At 50.1% G+C, this 13,627-nt stretch overlaps 4 protein-coding genes across 4 annotated transcripts; 2 read left to right on the forward strand and 2 right to left on the reverse strand.

The window, feature by feature from the left end:
* Window positions 1-3: 3 nt before the first annotated feature.
* On the reverse strand, window positions 4-2,095 carry trr1 (thioredoxin-disulfide reductase TRR1). Its single transcript, XM_032055759.1, has 4 exons — window positions 2,000-2,095; window positions 1,600-1,945; window positions 624-1,523; window positions 4-556 (listed from the first exon to the last, which is right to left on the reverse strand). Exons 2-4 carry the CDS (start codon window positions 1,619-1,621, stop codon window positions 417-419), a joined length of 1,062 nt encoding a protein of 353 aa, XP_031909303.1. The 5' UTR covers window positions 1,622-1,945; window positions 2,000-2,095; the 3' UTR covers window positions 4-416.
* Window position 2,096: 1 nt separating this feature from the next.
* On the reverse strand, window positions 2,097-7,312 carry BDV38DRAFT_258737 (uncharacterized protein). The gene is made up of 6 exons (XM_032055760.1): window positions 5,410-7,312; window positions 4,073-5,337; window positions 3,891-4,016; window positions 3,635-3,837; window positions 3,283-3,578; window positions 2,097-3,220 (listed from the first exon to the last, which is right to left on the reverse strand). The coding sequence occupies exons 1-6, from the start codon at window positions 6,920-6,922 to the stop codon at window positions 2,442-2,444; spliced, it is 4,182 nt and encodes a 1,393-aa protein (XP_031909304.1). The 5' UTR covers window positions 6,923-7,312; the 3' UTR covers window positions 2,097-2,441.
* Window positions 7,313-8,585: 1,273 nt separating this feature from the next.
* On the forward strand, window positions 8,586-11,623 carry kexB (kexin kexB). Its single transcript, XM_032055761.1, has 2 exons — window positions 8,586-10,582; window positions 10,642-11,623. Exons 1-2 carry the CDS (start codon window positions 8,832-8,834, stop codon window positions 11,405-11,407), a joined length of 2,517 nt encoding a protein of 838 aa, XP_031909305.1. The 5' UTR covers window positions 8,586-8,831; the 3' UTR covers window positions 11,408-11,623.
* Window positions 11,624-11,753: 130 nt separating this feature from the next.
* Window positions 11,754-13,620, forward strand: BDV38DRAFT_187931 (sorting nexin-4). Its single transcript, XM_032052209.1, has 2 exons — window positions 11,754-12,192; window positions 12,297-13,620. The coding sequence occupies exons 1-2, from the start codon at window positions 11,899-11,901 to the stop codon at window positions 13,491-13,493; spliced, it is 1,491 nt and encodes a 496-aa protein (XP_031909306.1). The 5' UTR covers window positions 11,754-11,898; the 3' UTR covers window positions 13,494-13,620.
* Window positions 13,621-13,627: the final 7 nt, after the last annotated feature.

Below are 13,627 nucleotides of genomic sequence, written 5' to 3' on the forward strand. Positions count from 1 at the left end.
CCTGGATGATCTTGCTTCAATCAAGAAGCGCACGAGTTGATGCAACTATGTAAGATATATGCTCTTTATTATCGATCATTTCGTGTACTATCATACGAAACCAGAGTTGAATCAGGATCCTCTAGAATTACTCTATATTCTAGTCTATTGATATGAAATTCATGGTTCAGCGACCCATGAAACATGCGCGCCACGAGTATCATCGAAGGGACCGAAAAAAAATGTATTAAACTTCCCATCACAAACCGAGGAGAATGACCAGAACGCTGAAGTCTAATATAAACAACCATCAAAATAGGCAAAATGGATATATCCGTAGGACATGAAACATGATAGTCAGCCGGTGTAGGGCAGATCTAGGTGTGATGAAGGGGTGATGAGGAATCTATAGATCAGGTGTGGCGGGACGGAGACGTTTAAAGGAGAGGGTTGGACTTGTACTCCGCGGTGTTACCCTGAGGGTCTTGCTTGACCTCGTTGACAGGAGCCTTCTCTTCTGGGGACTCGGATTCAGCGATGAACTTCTCAGCCTCGAGAGCAGCAATGCAACCGGAACCTGTGAAAGACTGTTAGTATATGATGTGACATTGGGCGAAGACAATGGTGGTAGGGTCATGACATACCGGCACTGGTGATGGCCTGGCGATAGCGCTTGTCCTGGACGTCACCGCAAGCAAAGACACCCTCCAGGCTGGTGTAGCTGGTGCCAGGCTTGGTGATGATGTATCCCTCGTCATCGAGGTCGATCTTGCCCTTGACCAAGGCGGTGGCGGGGTCGTGACCAACAGCGTAGAAGAGACCGTTAGCGTCGACGGTCTCCTCCTCGCCGGTGACGGTGTTCTTGACACGCAGGTGGGTCATCAAGCCCATGGGCTTCTCCTCACCCAGGACCTGGGTCGCAACGGTGTTGAAACGAACGGTCACCTTGGGGTGGGATAGGAGACGGTTGGCCATGGCCTTGCTGGCACGAAGCTTGTCGCGACGGACCAAAACGGTAACCGAGCTGCCGTACTTGGCCAGGAACATGGCCTCTTCGGCAGCGGAGTCACCACCACCGATCACATAGAGGGGCTTGTTACGGAAAATTGGCACGGCACCGTCACAGACGGCACAGGCGCTGATTCCGTTCTGCCAATATTGGGTCTCACCGGGCAGGTCAAGACGACGGGCATTGGCACCAGTGGCGATGATGATGGCATCGGCAGTGTGGGCGGGCTCATTGTCAGGACCATCGTTCCACTCTGTCCACAGCTTGAACGGCCTCTGCGAGAAATCTACTCTCGAGATAGTCTCAGTGATAACCTGAGTTCCAAACCGGATGGACTGCTTGCGCATGTTCTCCATCAGCTCTGTACCACCGATACCATCAGGAAAGCCGGGGAAGTTCTCGATGTCGGTGGTGGTGGTAAGCTGACCGCCAGCAGCGGTGCCGTTAGCCAGCATACCCTCATAGAGGACAGGCTTGAGCTCCGCACGCGAGAGATAGATCGCGGCGGTGTGTGCGGCGGGGCCGGAGCCGATGACTACGGGGGGACCAGTTAGTACCTATCTCCAACTGACCTCGGCAACATTATATACGAAAAACAGAGGGAGACTCACTAACGACCTTGGTGTGCACCATCCTGGATGCTGAACTTTGACTGACGCGCAGGGGCGTCGAAAGACTATTTGATAGGACTGAAGCGGACGGTGAGGATTTCTGGTGCAAAGACGACGCAGCAGCGGCTGTCAATCCGAGCGAGGATCGAAGAGAGGAAAAGGGAAGTCGTCGAGAGGCGAAGGAAAACAGCTTGACGGTGTTGGGAAGGAGATTGGGAAAAGAAAGAAAGGAAGTCGGGTCGGGAAAGAGGCGGCTTTAATTATGGCGTTCAGGGAGAGCGCAGAGAAAGAGGCGAAGAGGGGCTCAGATTGCCGGGTGGTGGGGACGGCCTAACGAAAAAAAGGGCTGGATGGCTCAAGATTAGCTAAACGTTCGCGACCATGAGACTGATTTCCCTACCTAGAATCCGTGTGGAGACGATGAATAAACCAGTTTTAATGACAAAGAATGGAATTGCATAAGAACACCACGGAAGCGACTTTTCTCTCTCTCCGACCAGGTACAGGAAAAGGTATTACGGATTGGCGACGGCGAGACCGGATCACGTGTAGGGGTGCTTAGAAAGCAGTCACGGGCCGAGACCGCCACTGATTATCGATCAATCCTTTATCTCGGATCAATCGCCGGAATCTCTGAATTCAGGCAAAATCCAAAAATCTTAAATCCAATAATTCATTTGATAAGATGCGAGGTACAGGAACGACCCATCACGTTCACATTCAGAGGGTATCCACTGTATACAAGTAGTAGTTCATAGATCTTACATTCATTATCAACATAATAGTCGTCGTCAGTATCATCATTATCATCATCATCACTCGTCATAATCATATCAGTCGGCTCATCGGCCAAACCACTTCCTCCTCCTCGAAGTTTCCGCAACACCATCATACTCCAGTTCGCCTGGTCTAGCAACCGGAACTAATGTCTCCGGAGGTGCGTCTCTACCGGCAACGTACTCATGCTCGCGTCCTGCTGGGCGTCCAGAATTCTCCTGGTCGTACTCCTCCTCATCCTCCTCATCGCTGAACCCTTCTTCGGCTTCGGTGTCCTCCACATTCTGCTTTTCTCTCTTATTTCTCCGTACACTCAACCACCGCTTCCAGCCCTTCGCAACTGGTGCCGCAGGGGGATCGTACTCATCTCCTTCGTACCGCAGCATCGGCACGAGCAATTTGTATGGTGTCGTAATACCAGATGGGTCTTTCGGGTTCAATTCCAAGTTCAAGGAAATAGCCAAGCCCCCTTCTAGATTAACGAAGGCACCAACCCCATCGTCTCCCTGCTTCGCAGCCTTTTTAGATACCTTTCGGCTCAAATTCGTAGGCCGTCGAAGGAACGGGGCTGGGCGAGAATCGGGCGGCGGTGGAAAGTAGCTATCACCTGTCTCTGCTGGCGGGAATGGGCCATCCATACTCATACGCCGTCCAACTGGGTTCCCTCCAAGGTTAAAGTCCTTGGTCGGTGGCCGTCCACGACCCGAGAGTCGGCGCAACAAGCCGCCGCCACCCTGGGGTCTGTCCCCACGCGTCAAGGACAGTGTCCTTTGCAACTTGCCCGGTCGAGGCTCCTCCACTAGCGGCGAGGATCCAGGTTCTGGTGTTGTTTGTGGGGTACAACCTATGCCTAGTTAGTAACGTACAAAAAAAAATCGCTAATAAGATAATAAGAACAGTACTGACCTGGCTGATACGCACGGATGGAGCACCAGTTTCGGCGTGGTAGCAATCGCTTGTTATTCCGTGGTTTATTATTCACATCATGCGTAAATATGGGTATCATGTCTTCGTCTGTATTGGTATCCAGATGATGAACTCGATTCCGTTTGTTGAGCGTGTCTGACACCATCTCCGTCTCAGGCATGTCTGCAATAGCTGAGGAAATGATGTTGGGCATGTATCGATAGTCTTTGTCCTTAGGCAAGTTCAATCTCGGGTTCGAGTAGAATTGGCCAATGGCAGCCAAATGCACATCGCCGCTGAAAAAGATGGTTGTTAGGCCCGCCCTGCAAGATGGCAGAGTACAATTTCTTACCTCAAAATGGTCACACGGACAGATTTGTCTGCTGCCAAGTCCTGAAGATCCTCGATCAAGTATTGGCGTTCGGACTTGTGGTGCTTAGCTGTCCAGTGGTCATCGAAGATCTCAATTTTGCTCCCACTCTTGTTTACAAAACCGCCAAATAGCCCGGCTTTGCCGAGCGATTTCCGGCTGTTTAGAATGTTTTTCACCATCGCCTGTGAGAAGGTTAGAAGGGGAAAATATTGCGGTTATAGCGCTCGTAACATACCACCCTAGGATATGCAACCGGAATGCTCAGCAGCACTAGCAAGTGCTTTGTCTCGCCCCGGACAATTTCACGATGGCATCTGTCCCAAATTAGATCACTAGTTTGTTCGCTGAGCACTTCATCATTCTAGAATGATATGTTAGCACAGCTTCTCTGCTGCTAAAGAGGTCTCGTAGTCTCACCATGCGTTCAGTCCGGCAGTCTAGGCCGAGGAGAGACACCCCACCACCTAGAGACATGAACAAATTGCGGCTTCGGTGGTTAATATACGGTCCAGGAAGAGCCCCAAGCAGCCAACTAGGCTCATCTGCTTCGGTCTCCTCCGGAACGCTGTGGTGCTGAAATAGTAAGTAGTATTTGAATGCTATGTTGCCAAGCCCTGAGATTACGGGCGTGCTCATGAACTCATCAGGGTAAGATCCGAAGCCTTCGATGATCTCATGGTCATTCCAGAGGTTAACCATGGGTATTTGCGAGTTCGCAAGGGAGTAAAGCCCCTGTGAAAACCACCGTGAATAGTGCTCAAGAAAGGAATTTTCCAACTCCGCTTTGAACTCCATGTTTAGCGGCGTGTCGTACTTCTCATGGATATCTTTCATCTTGACCCATTCCTGGAAAAAGCGTGATTCTGCTGTGATCCTGTCGTTGAATATCTGGTCTCCTCCACCAACCATGACATGGAATGGGCGAGTCTGATGCTCATTGAGCACGTCTCGCCACAGAGGGTCTGGACCACAGAGTTTGTTAGAGTCGACGCCTGGGGTAAAGCCGTTACATGTGTGGTACATTATGTTCATCACCTGCCCCTTGGCGGGCACCCAGAATCCCAAAGCCGGTCCTTGGTTGAGACGATATGCGATTCGCTGCTGTGTATTCCCTAACTCAATCTCAATATTAAACCTCCAGAAAGTGACATCTCTTCCTGGGTCGGCATAGAGGCGGGCCCCCGCAACCTCCTTGTAGAAGCCTGCAGTTTCTCCATCCATAGAATGGACTCTGTTAGCTGGGATGGCTTGCTTGATACCCTCACTGCTGTAGTCAATGATGCTGGGTGACATCTCATAGATGCCGTCGTCATTTTCAATGCATGAGAGGTCCAGCTCCTCTTCTGTATGATCTACCGGCTTAACATAAAGAGGCCGACCATCTCGCCCAAATTTCATAAGTCCAGCTGTCGGGTCCACATACTCGGGGGCTAGTTTAGCATCCTCCCCATCCAATTCAGTCGGAGGAGGCGGGAGCAGATCCATTGGCTGAGGAAATAACCTTAGAGTTGGCAGTGGCTCATATGAAGAGAGAGAATCCCTTGTCACAATCAATACACTCCCTCTCCAGGTTTCCTTATCAAATGGTCCATTAGGTCCATCGATTCGCACCCGCTTTAAACCTCCGTAACGGAGTAAAGGACCACATTTAAGAAAAAGGTGTGGCTGGAAGCGCTTATTCGCTATATGTCACACTTAGTATCAGTCCCGGAAATCTGCAAGCTTGGGTAAACATATCAAGGGATAGGACATACCTGATGGCTTGGTGTTTGGTGGCTTCTGGTAGTTGTTTGGCAGAGCCCTACTCTTTCGGCGGTTGTTGTTTCCACCGCCTTCCCACCAGGCCTTACTTTTATCAATATCGAAATTTTCGTAGTCAAAGTCAGAAGCACCCAGTCTTGCCACTGGTGCTGTTTTCCACTCAGACAAAGGTGGAGGCGTTGGCGGTGGGACATTGAACGAAACGGTTTGCCGCTTAGGTTTAGGCTGCGACGCAGGCTCGCTCCCAAAGCTTTGCGATGTCATTGTGGCATCCCCGCCTGGCTCTCGACTCGAATCGGAATGTGCACGCATAGCATTATTGGTGGATCCATTCCCAGTCGGGTAGGCATTCGGGTCCGCTTGCTGTGGCCCAGAAGCCGCTGTGGGGAGCTCTTTTCTTCTTATAGCTTGTGGCATTGGTCTGGTCCCGGACGCTGCAGGGTTCAGAAATGGCGTTTGTCCCGCAGTAGGGGCAGGATACCGGTGGACCTGGGGAGTATCTGCAGTGTAAGGACCGGTAATATCTCGCGGCATGTTCAGTTTCGTTGATTGCGAGCCCATAACGTTATTTCCTGCTGGGTGGCTCACGGAAACGGACCGTCTGGGAGCATTGCCTGTCCTAACAACTCCCGTATTCTGGGGGTAGCCTCTTGCATGCTGCGGCACTTTATTGGGCAATGGCACTGGATGTTGTACCGAGGACGTTCGCGCCGGAGGAGGTTTTGCTCTGTCTGAAGGACCTGGAGCCGGCCTTTGACGCGGTAGAGCTTGCTGCTCAGGATCTGTCCGCTGAGAAACTTCTGTTAGAGGGCTCGAAGTATCTCGCGGTACGGTTTCCTGATGAGATTGCACCGGAACAGCTGCGCGACTGTTATTTTCAGCTTGTTGACGTGCCATCCGTTCTTTCAGCCTCATCTCAGCTTCCAAGACTCGCGCTCGTTTCTCCTCTTTGCTGACTCCAGTGAGTGCCACTTCAAGCTTTTGAAGAGGTGACCGATCTGGTGCCCAATCATGCTTTTGCTCTGTGGTGGAGCGCACCGTGTTAGAGCGACTCAACGGTGATTGGTGACTGTCTCTAGGTGATAGTGCCATATGAGAGTCATCTCGCTTCACCGAACTTGAGATAGAAAGTCTAGAATCTGTTACGCTGCCCTGCGAAGTGGCATACTCATCAGGTGAGGCATATCGCTCTGGTGGTATTGGCTTTTCCATATAGTTTGGATGTCCTTCGCGGGACAACTCTTTGGTCCTCGCGGAAAACGAGCGAGATGTTTGATGACCACGAATTGCAGCAGGATTTTTCTTGTAGGAGACCGATTGAGCCCGTGGGACATCGACGGATCCGTAAGTCTGATCGCTATCAGTTTCGTAATCCAATGCGGTAGGCTTCATATCGTAAGACTGCTGCCGTCGGTGTGATGGTGCGTGTGGTACACCATTCCGAGGGACGGATTGAGGAGGTATTGAGCCTCCATTAGTAGGCCTCTGGGAACTAGCTGTAGCCATCCTTCAAATATTTCAGAATCTTTACGACACTGCCCAGAAAGCTTCTGGACTTTGATCACCGGTAGAAAATTAAATGCGCGGGGAATAGAAAGGTCAGCGATACCAATAAAGATTCGTGAAAAGAATCAATTCGTATCCAAACTTGTGATGGTAGCAGATGATTTGACCAGACCAGTTCGTGTTAGTACATGGTGATGGCACTGGACGAATGAATCATCGCTTAATTCATCGCTTAATTCCCAGAGTTGGAAATTGCGGAGGAGTAGACAAGCGATGTATATATATATGGATTGTAACAATGATGGAGTTGTACAGTATAAGAGGAAGGTAAGATGATCGAACACCGCGATATCGACCAGGGGGCAAAAGAATAATTGAAACAGAAAAAAAGAAAAAAAAAAGAAAAAAATCAATGAGATGACAGAAAAATCAACAGGCTAACAGGATTATATTGGAGTGACGAATTCATGTCATTGTGCTGGCTAATGAGAATTAAGTCGGTGGCTGGCAACGGCGAACCAGCACAGCATCTTCCATGCGGGGCTGACTCAAGTCACTCATCCTGCATTAAACACGCTCCCGCCAGGCACCACGACTAAGAAAAGAAATTAGCTTTAAAAGGAAGGGAACTCGAACTAGGAGCATGAAAGGGTACCTGGATAGAAAACGTGAACAAAAATTAATCTATCGTGCGATGTCAGTAATCCGTGTATAAGGAGTAGTAGTACATACTAGTACAGAGTACTGTAGTTCTTGTTGCAACAGCTCACCGACTGGACGCGTTCGCTGGTCAATGAGCAAATTACGAATGCACCCAGTAAAGTACTATTAACATAGCATAGTCGGTCTAAGTAAAATTGTAAGATGATAATGGCATTCTTGTTGTTAAGACATGTTTCATCTATATTCTCCAATCGGCGATGTAATCAGTAATCTTATTCTCATCTCTACCGTAGATTCATTGCTACCTCTTAGAGCAGACGGTAATGATTGTGAAGGGACCGAGCTGTTGATATATATACCTAGTAAAAAGTACATAAATTCCGAGGGACTGTTGGGGGGGGTACAGTACATAATCTGAAAATTACAGCGTACATACTTTGAAGGGGGAGGTTATTGTATGGACCGTGATCTAGATCTGCATACCTACTTCGATTTCCACAATGTTGATTCGTCTATTGTATTCGTCATCTCATTTAATTGTAACTACGGAGTACATAAAGTATGAAAGGAAGAAATTCCGAATAAGAAAAGCAGTCACCAAAACAGGGTTGAATAGTAGTCCCTGTCAAACTCCTTTCTTTAGGTTCTTAGTAATTGCCTCCCGTCCAAATTTACCTCCTATACGGGGTAACCTTTCATGTCATCCCTTCACTGGAAGGCTGAGGGGGAGTGGTTTTGGCTGTAAGGAGGAGAAAATTCATGATAAGGCAAGGAAGATACAATCCTTATTAGAATTTGGAAAGAATGTTCATCTATACGAAATGCTGAGGCGTGGGGCCATAAGCTTCTAGAGCATGTAACGTAATCAACATTTAGCACTGAATGCTGCCTGAGCACTAAAAATTAAGTCAGTGGAGTACATGTAAAGTTAAACAATGAATTCGTCGCCTAAGGCAAAAGGTTCCGCTGTTTCCCCGAAGTGAACACCATATTCTCGAACGCCGCCTCCGCAACAACTTCACCGAGCAGTGCTCATTGAATACATAACCATTTCATACCCCCCTTGCCGTTTATATTGCATATTTCTTGTCTTTATAGTATTCTTTTCCTTGAGGTCGCTTACTGAATCGCAATCCATCTACTGAAGAGTCTGGTACTGTTCTTATTGATGGCAACTATCTTATTTGTCCTCATCTCGCCTTACTAGTACGGATAGGGGCCCATCTCGCCTCACACTACTCCCATAATGCGACTTTCCGAAAGTGCAACGGTAGCGTTCGGCCTTTTTTGTGCCGCGACGGCATCAGCCCATCCTCGACGGTCCTACGAGACGCGCGATTTCTTTGCTCTTCATCTTGACGACTCCACCTCCCCCAACGAGGTCGCCCAACGCCTCGGAGCACGCCACGAGGGTCAGGTAGGGGAACTCACACAACACCATACCTTCTCTATACCCAAGGAGAACGGTGCAGACCTCGATGCGCTACTCGAACATGCACGGATCAGGAAAAGGTCAAGTCGTGCCGGAGAGGGACGTGACATGGCATTGGATAAAAGGGTAAGAGACTTGGGTGGTATACTCTGGTCTCAAAAGTTAGCCCCAAAGCAGCGACTAGTAAAGAGGGCTCCTCCCGCAGACGTGGCATCGAGGGGGTCTGTGAAAGAAGAGGACCCCGTAGCTGCTCAGGCTCAGAAACGGATTGCCTCTTCACTTGGGATTACCGATCCCATATTCGGCGGACAGTGGCATCTTTACAACACTGTCCAAGTTGGTCACGATCTCAATGTTTCAGACGTCTGGTTAGAAGGTATCACGGGAAAAGGTGTCATCACGGCTGTGGTCGATGATGGGCTGGACATGTACAGCAATGACCTTAAACCCAACTACTTTGCCGAGGGCTCCTACGATTTCAACGACCATGTACCGGAGCCCAGACCGCGACTTAGTGATGATAGACACGGCACAAGATGCGCTGGGGAAATTGGAGCAGCTAGGAACGATGTCTGTGGAGTAGGCGTTGCCTACGACAGCCAAGTAGCGGGAATTCGGATCTTGTCCGCACCTATTGATGACGCAGATGAGGCTGCTGCCATCAACTACGGCTTTCAGCGCAATGATATTTATTCATGCTCTTGGGGCCCTCCGGATGATGGCGCCACAATGGAGGCGCCAGGGATTCTTATCAAACGAGCTATGGTTAACGGTATCCAAAATGGCCGAGGAGGCAAAGGTTCTATTTTTGTTTTTGCAGCTGGAAATGGTGCAGGTTACGATGACAACTGCAATTTCGATGGTTACACAAACAGCATTTACAGCATCACCGTCGGTGCTATTGATCGAGAGGGCAAACATCCCAGCTACTCGGAATCATGCTCTGCCCAATTGGTCGTCGCTTATAGCAGTGGCTCGAGTGACGCGATTCATACCACCGACGTTGGAACTGATAAATGCTATTCACTTCACGGTGGAACTTCTGCCGCAGGCCCGCTCGCTGCGGGTACTATAGCCCTCGCTCTTAGTGCCCGACCGGAATTAACTTGGCGAGACGCCCAGTACCTGATGATAGAGACCGCAGTTCCGGTCCACGAAGACGACGGGAGTTGGCAGACTACCAAAATGGGGAAGAAGTTTAGCCATGACTGGGGTTTTGGGAAAGTAGATGCATATTCACTGGTCCAGCTGGCCAAGACGTGGGAGCTGGTGAAACCACAGGCGTGGTTCCACTCACCGTGGCTGCGAGTAAAGCATGAAATCCCACAAGGTGACCAGGGTCTTGCCAGCTCATACGAAATTACCAAGGATATGATGTACCAGGCCAACGTCGAGAAGTTAGAACATGTCACTGTGACCATGAATGTAAATCACACTCGTCGAGGCGATATCAGCGTGGAGTTGCGCAGCCCCGAGGGTATCGTCAGTCATCTGAGTACAGCACGACGGTCAGACAATGCCAAGGCTGGCTATGAAGATTGGACTTTTATGACTGTGGCTCACTGGTATGTATTTGCCCCCGTGCTCTAGTTCTCGTACTCGGCCCTCTGACATTGCCATTTAGGGGTGAGTCCGGTGTTGGAAAGTGGACGGTCATTGTTAAGGATACCAATGTCAATGACAATGTTGGCGAATTCATCGACTGGCGGCTGAACCTCTGGGGAGTTTCCATCGACGGCTCCAGCCAGCCCCTTCATCCTATGCCCGATGAGCATGACGATGACCATTCGATTGAGGATGCCATTGTTGCTACCACTAGCGTTGACCCTATCCCAACTAAGACTGAAGATCTGCCTGTCCCAACTGATCCCGTCGATCGTCCTGTGAACGCAAAGCCATCTATGCAACCAACGACACCTTCGGAGGCTCCTGCCCAAGAGACATCTGAACTTCCCACCCCGACGAAACCCATTTCCACGGGGTCCCCGTCTACTACTTCTTCTGCGGATAGCTTTTTGCCGTCCTTCTTCCCCACGTTCGGTGCGTCTAAACGGACCCAGGCTTGGATTTACGCTGCGATCAGTTCGATCATTGTGTTCTGTATTGGACTTGGGGTCTACTTCCACGTACAGCGACGAAAGCGTCTGCGTAATGATCCGCGTGATGACTACGATTTCGAAATGATAGAAGATGAAGATGAAACCCAGGCTATGAACGGGCGTTCGGGTCGTACACAACGCCGGGGAGGCGAGCTTTACAATGCTTTCGCTGGGGAAAGCGACGAAGAACCTTTGTTTAGCGATGATGAGGGTGAACCTTATAGGGATCATGCCCTGAGCGAAGATCGCGAACGGCGACGGAGCACAAGTGGTGATCATGCTCGGTCATAGTATGGACTAGATTTGCATTTGCTTCTATCCTATAATGGTACTCTCGCGGCGCATTTCGGCTATATCGGATGAGATGTGTTACGTGGATCTTGTGAATTACTGATGTTGAACGAAGGCTGCTGTATATAATTTTGACTTGGTTTGACAAAAATAGACCCATAAAGGACATGCATGAGGGCATCGTAACTGTTGCAAAGCACGCTAATAATAAGTGAATGGGGGTTGATAAAGTTGCTGGATAAGCCAGTCTTGGCGCTTGGGCCGATGACGCTGTGCGTCCGCTTCTCCAACTGCCGCCAATTGACTGCTCCACTGCTGCCTCCGCAACTTCTCAACCTCCCATTTATCGACCTACCACCAGCAACCATAGCTCCTCATATCCCGAGGTCCGCTATATCTTGTCTCTCCGGTGATATAAATTGTGTGCAGGTTTCTTTTGATTTGTACAATTAACTGCGTTAAGCTGCCGTTTCCCTAACGGCAACCCCTCGATGGATCAGCACGACGACTTTGACAATGTCTCATGGAGACACGAACCAGAGAGCGATATCTCTCGTCCTACCACTTCGGGCACTGATGCAGAAGAGTCGCCTGCGATTAATCACGATGCCAATGGCAAGCGGAGGATGAGCTCGGCTCACGAAAACCCACAAGCCGGGCCACTGGCAGATGCGGTCGATCTAGCAGGTATTGGAGACGGGGTGTTGGAATGCCGGGTGGATTCGCCCCTGAAAGAGAATGATGGTACTAAAGACGCATATATCTCTTATTTGGTTACGACACAAGTGAGTTGCCCCGTTTCCCGGGAGTTACCTCCGGCTTGTTCATGGCAGACCGGAGATCCATCCCCAGCTGCAGTCCACTGTTACTGACCGGAGCGTCCTCGCAGACCGATTTCAAGTCCTTCCAGAGGTCAGAATTTGCAGTGCGCAGACGATTTACGGATTTCTTCTTCCTATACAAGACGCTCTATCGTGAGTATCCTGCCTGCGCGGTCCCACCTCTACCAGACAAGCATAAAATGGAATACGTACGGGGGGATCGGTTCGGGCCCGAATTCACTACACGACGTGCTTGGTCACTACATCGATTCCTAAAGCGCTTGGCATTACATCCGGTGCTTCGCCGGGCTCCTTTGCTTGCTATCTTCCTAGAATCTCCCGACTGGAATGCGCATATGCGGCTTCACACCTCTCGCACAACCACCAATCCGTCGGACAACAGCGGCGCCCCCGGGATTTTTGACAACTTTACCGATACATTCGTAAATGCGTTTACAAAAGTCCACAAGCCTGATCGCCGGTTCATTGAAGTTCGGGAGAAGGCAGATAAACTGGATGAAGACCTCAATCACGTAGAGAAAATCGTCGCCAGGGTTGCTCGGCGCGAGTCCGATTTAGAGACCGACTATAATGAGCTCGCGACACAATTCCGCAAGCTGGTATCCCTGGAGCCCAATGTCGAAGTTCCGTTACAAGTATTCGCGGCGTCGGTGGAGGAGACGGGACGCGGGCTTAAAGGTCTCAAAGATCACACGGATCAGAACTACCTTGGCTCTCTTCGGGATATGGAGGCCTACATCGTGTCCCTTAAGGCGCTTCTGAAGACCCGTGAGCAGAAGCAACTCGACTTTGAAGCCTTAGTGGACTACCGCAACAAAGCCGTGAGCGAGCGCGACTCGCTCGCCACTAACCCATCATCCTACTATGCCTCCAATCCCCTGACCTCATCGCCTGCATCCTTCATCCGCTCCAAGATGGAAGATATGCGCGGTGTCGACCATGAGCAGTCACGCCGGGAGCGGGTCCGGAAATTAGAGCTGCGCATCGACGAACTGACTCGCGAGGTAGAATCTGCTAAGACCACGTCAGAGATGTTCGATGAAGAGGTAGTCCGTGAAGTTGCGGATTTCGAGCGAATTAAGGCGGTTGAATTCCGGGACACTCTCGGAGCGCTGGCCGAGAAACATATTGACTTCTACCAAGGAGTGCTGAATACATGGGAAAGGTTCGTCGCGGAGATGGAAGGGGATTTAGATGAGAATCACGAAGGATCCGCCCCTCAGGAAAGTATTACAACACGATGAGTGCGTGGATGATATCTTTGACGTGACATGAACGAGTGATTTATGTTTCTTCTTATTTGCGCCGCCCCTCCTCTTGTCCGCTTCGCTTTATTATCTCTACCCTGTTCTCCTTTTCACGACCATCCGGCCACTGC

The sequence above is a fragment of the Aspergillus pseudotamarii genome (assembly GCF_009193445.1).
Source record: "Aspergillus pseudotamarii strain CBS 117625 unplaced genomic scaffold BDV38scaffold_69, whole genome shotgun sequence".
Lineage (NCBI taxonomy): Eukaryota > Fungi > Ascomycota > Eurotiomycetes > Eurotiales > Aspergillaceae > Aspergillus > Aspergillus pseudotamarii.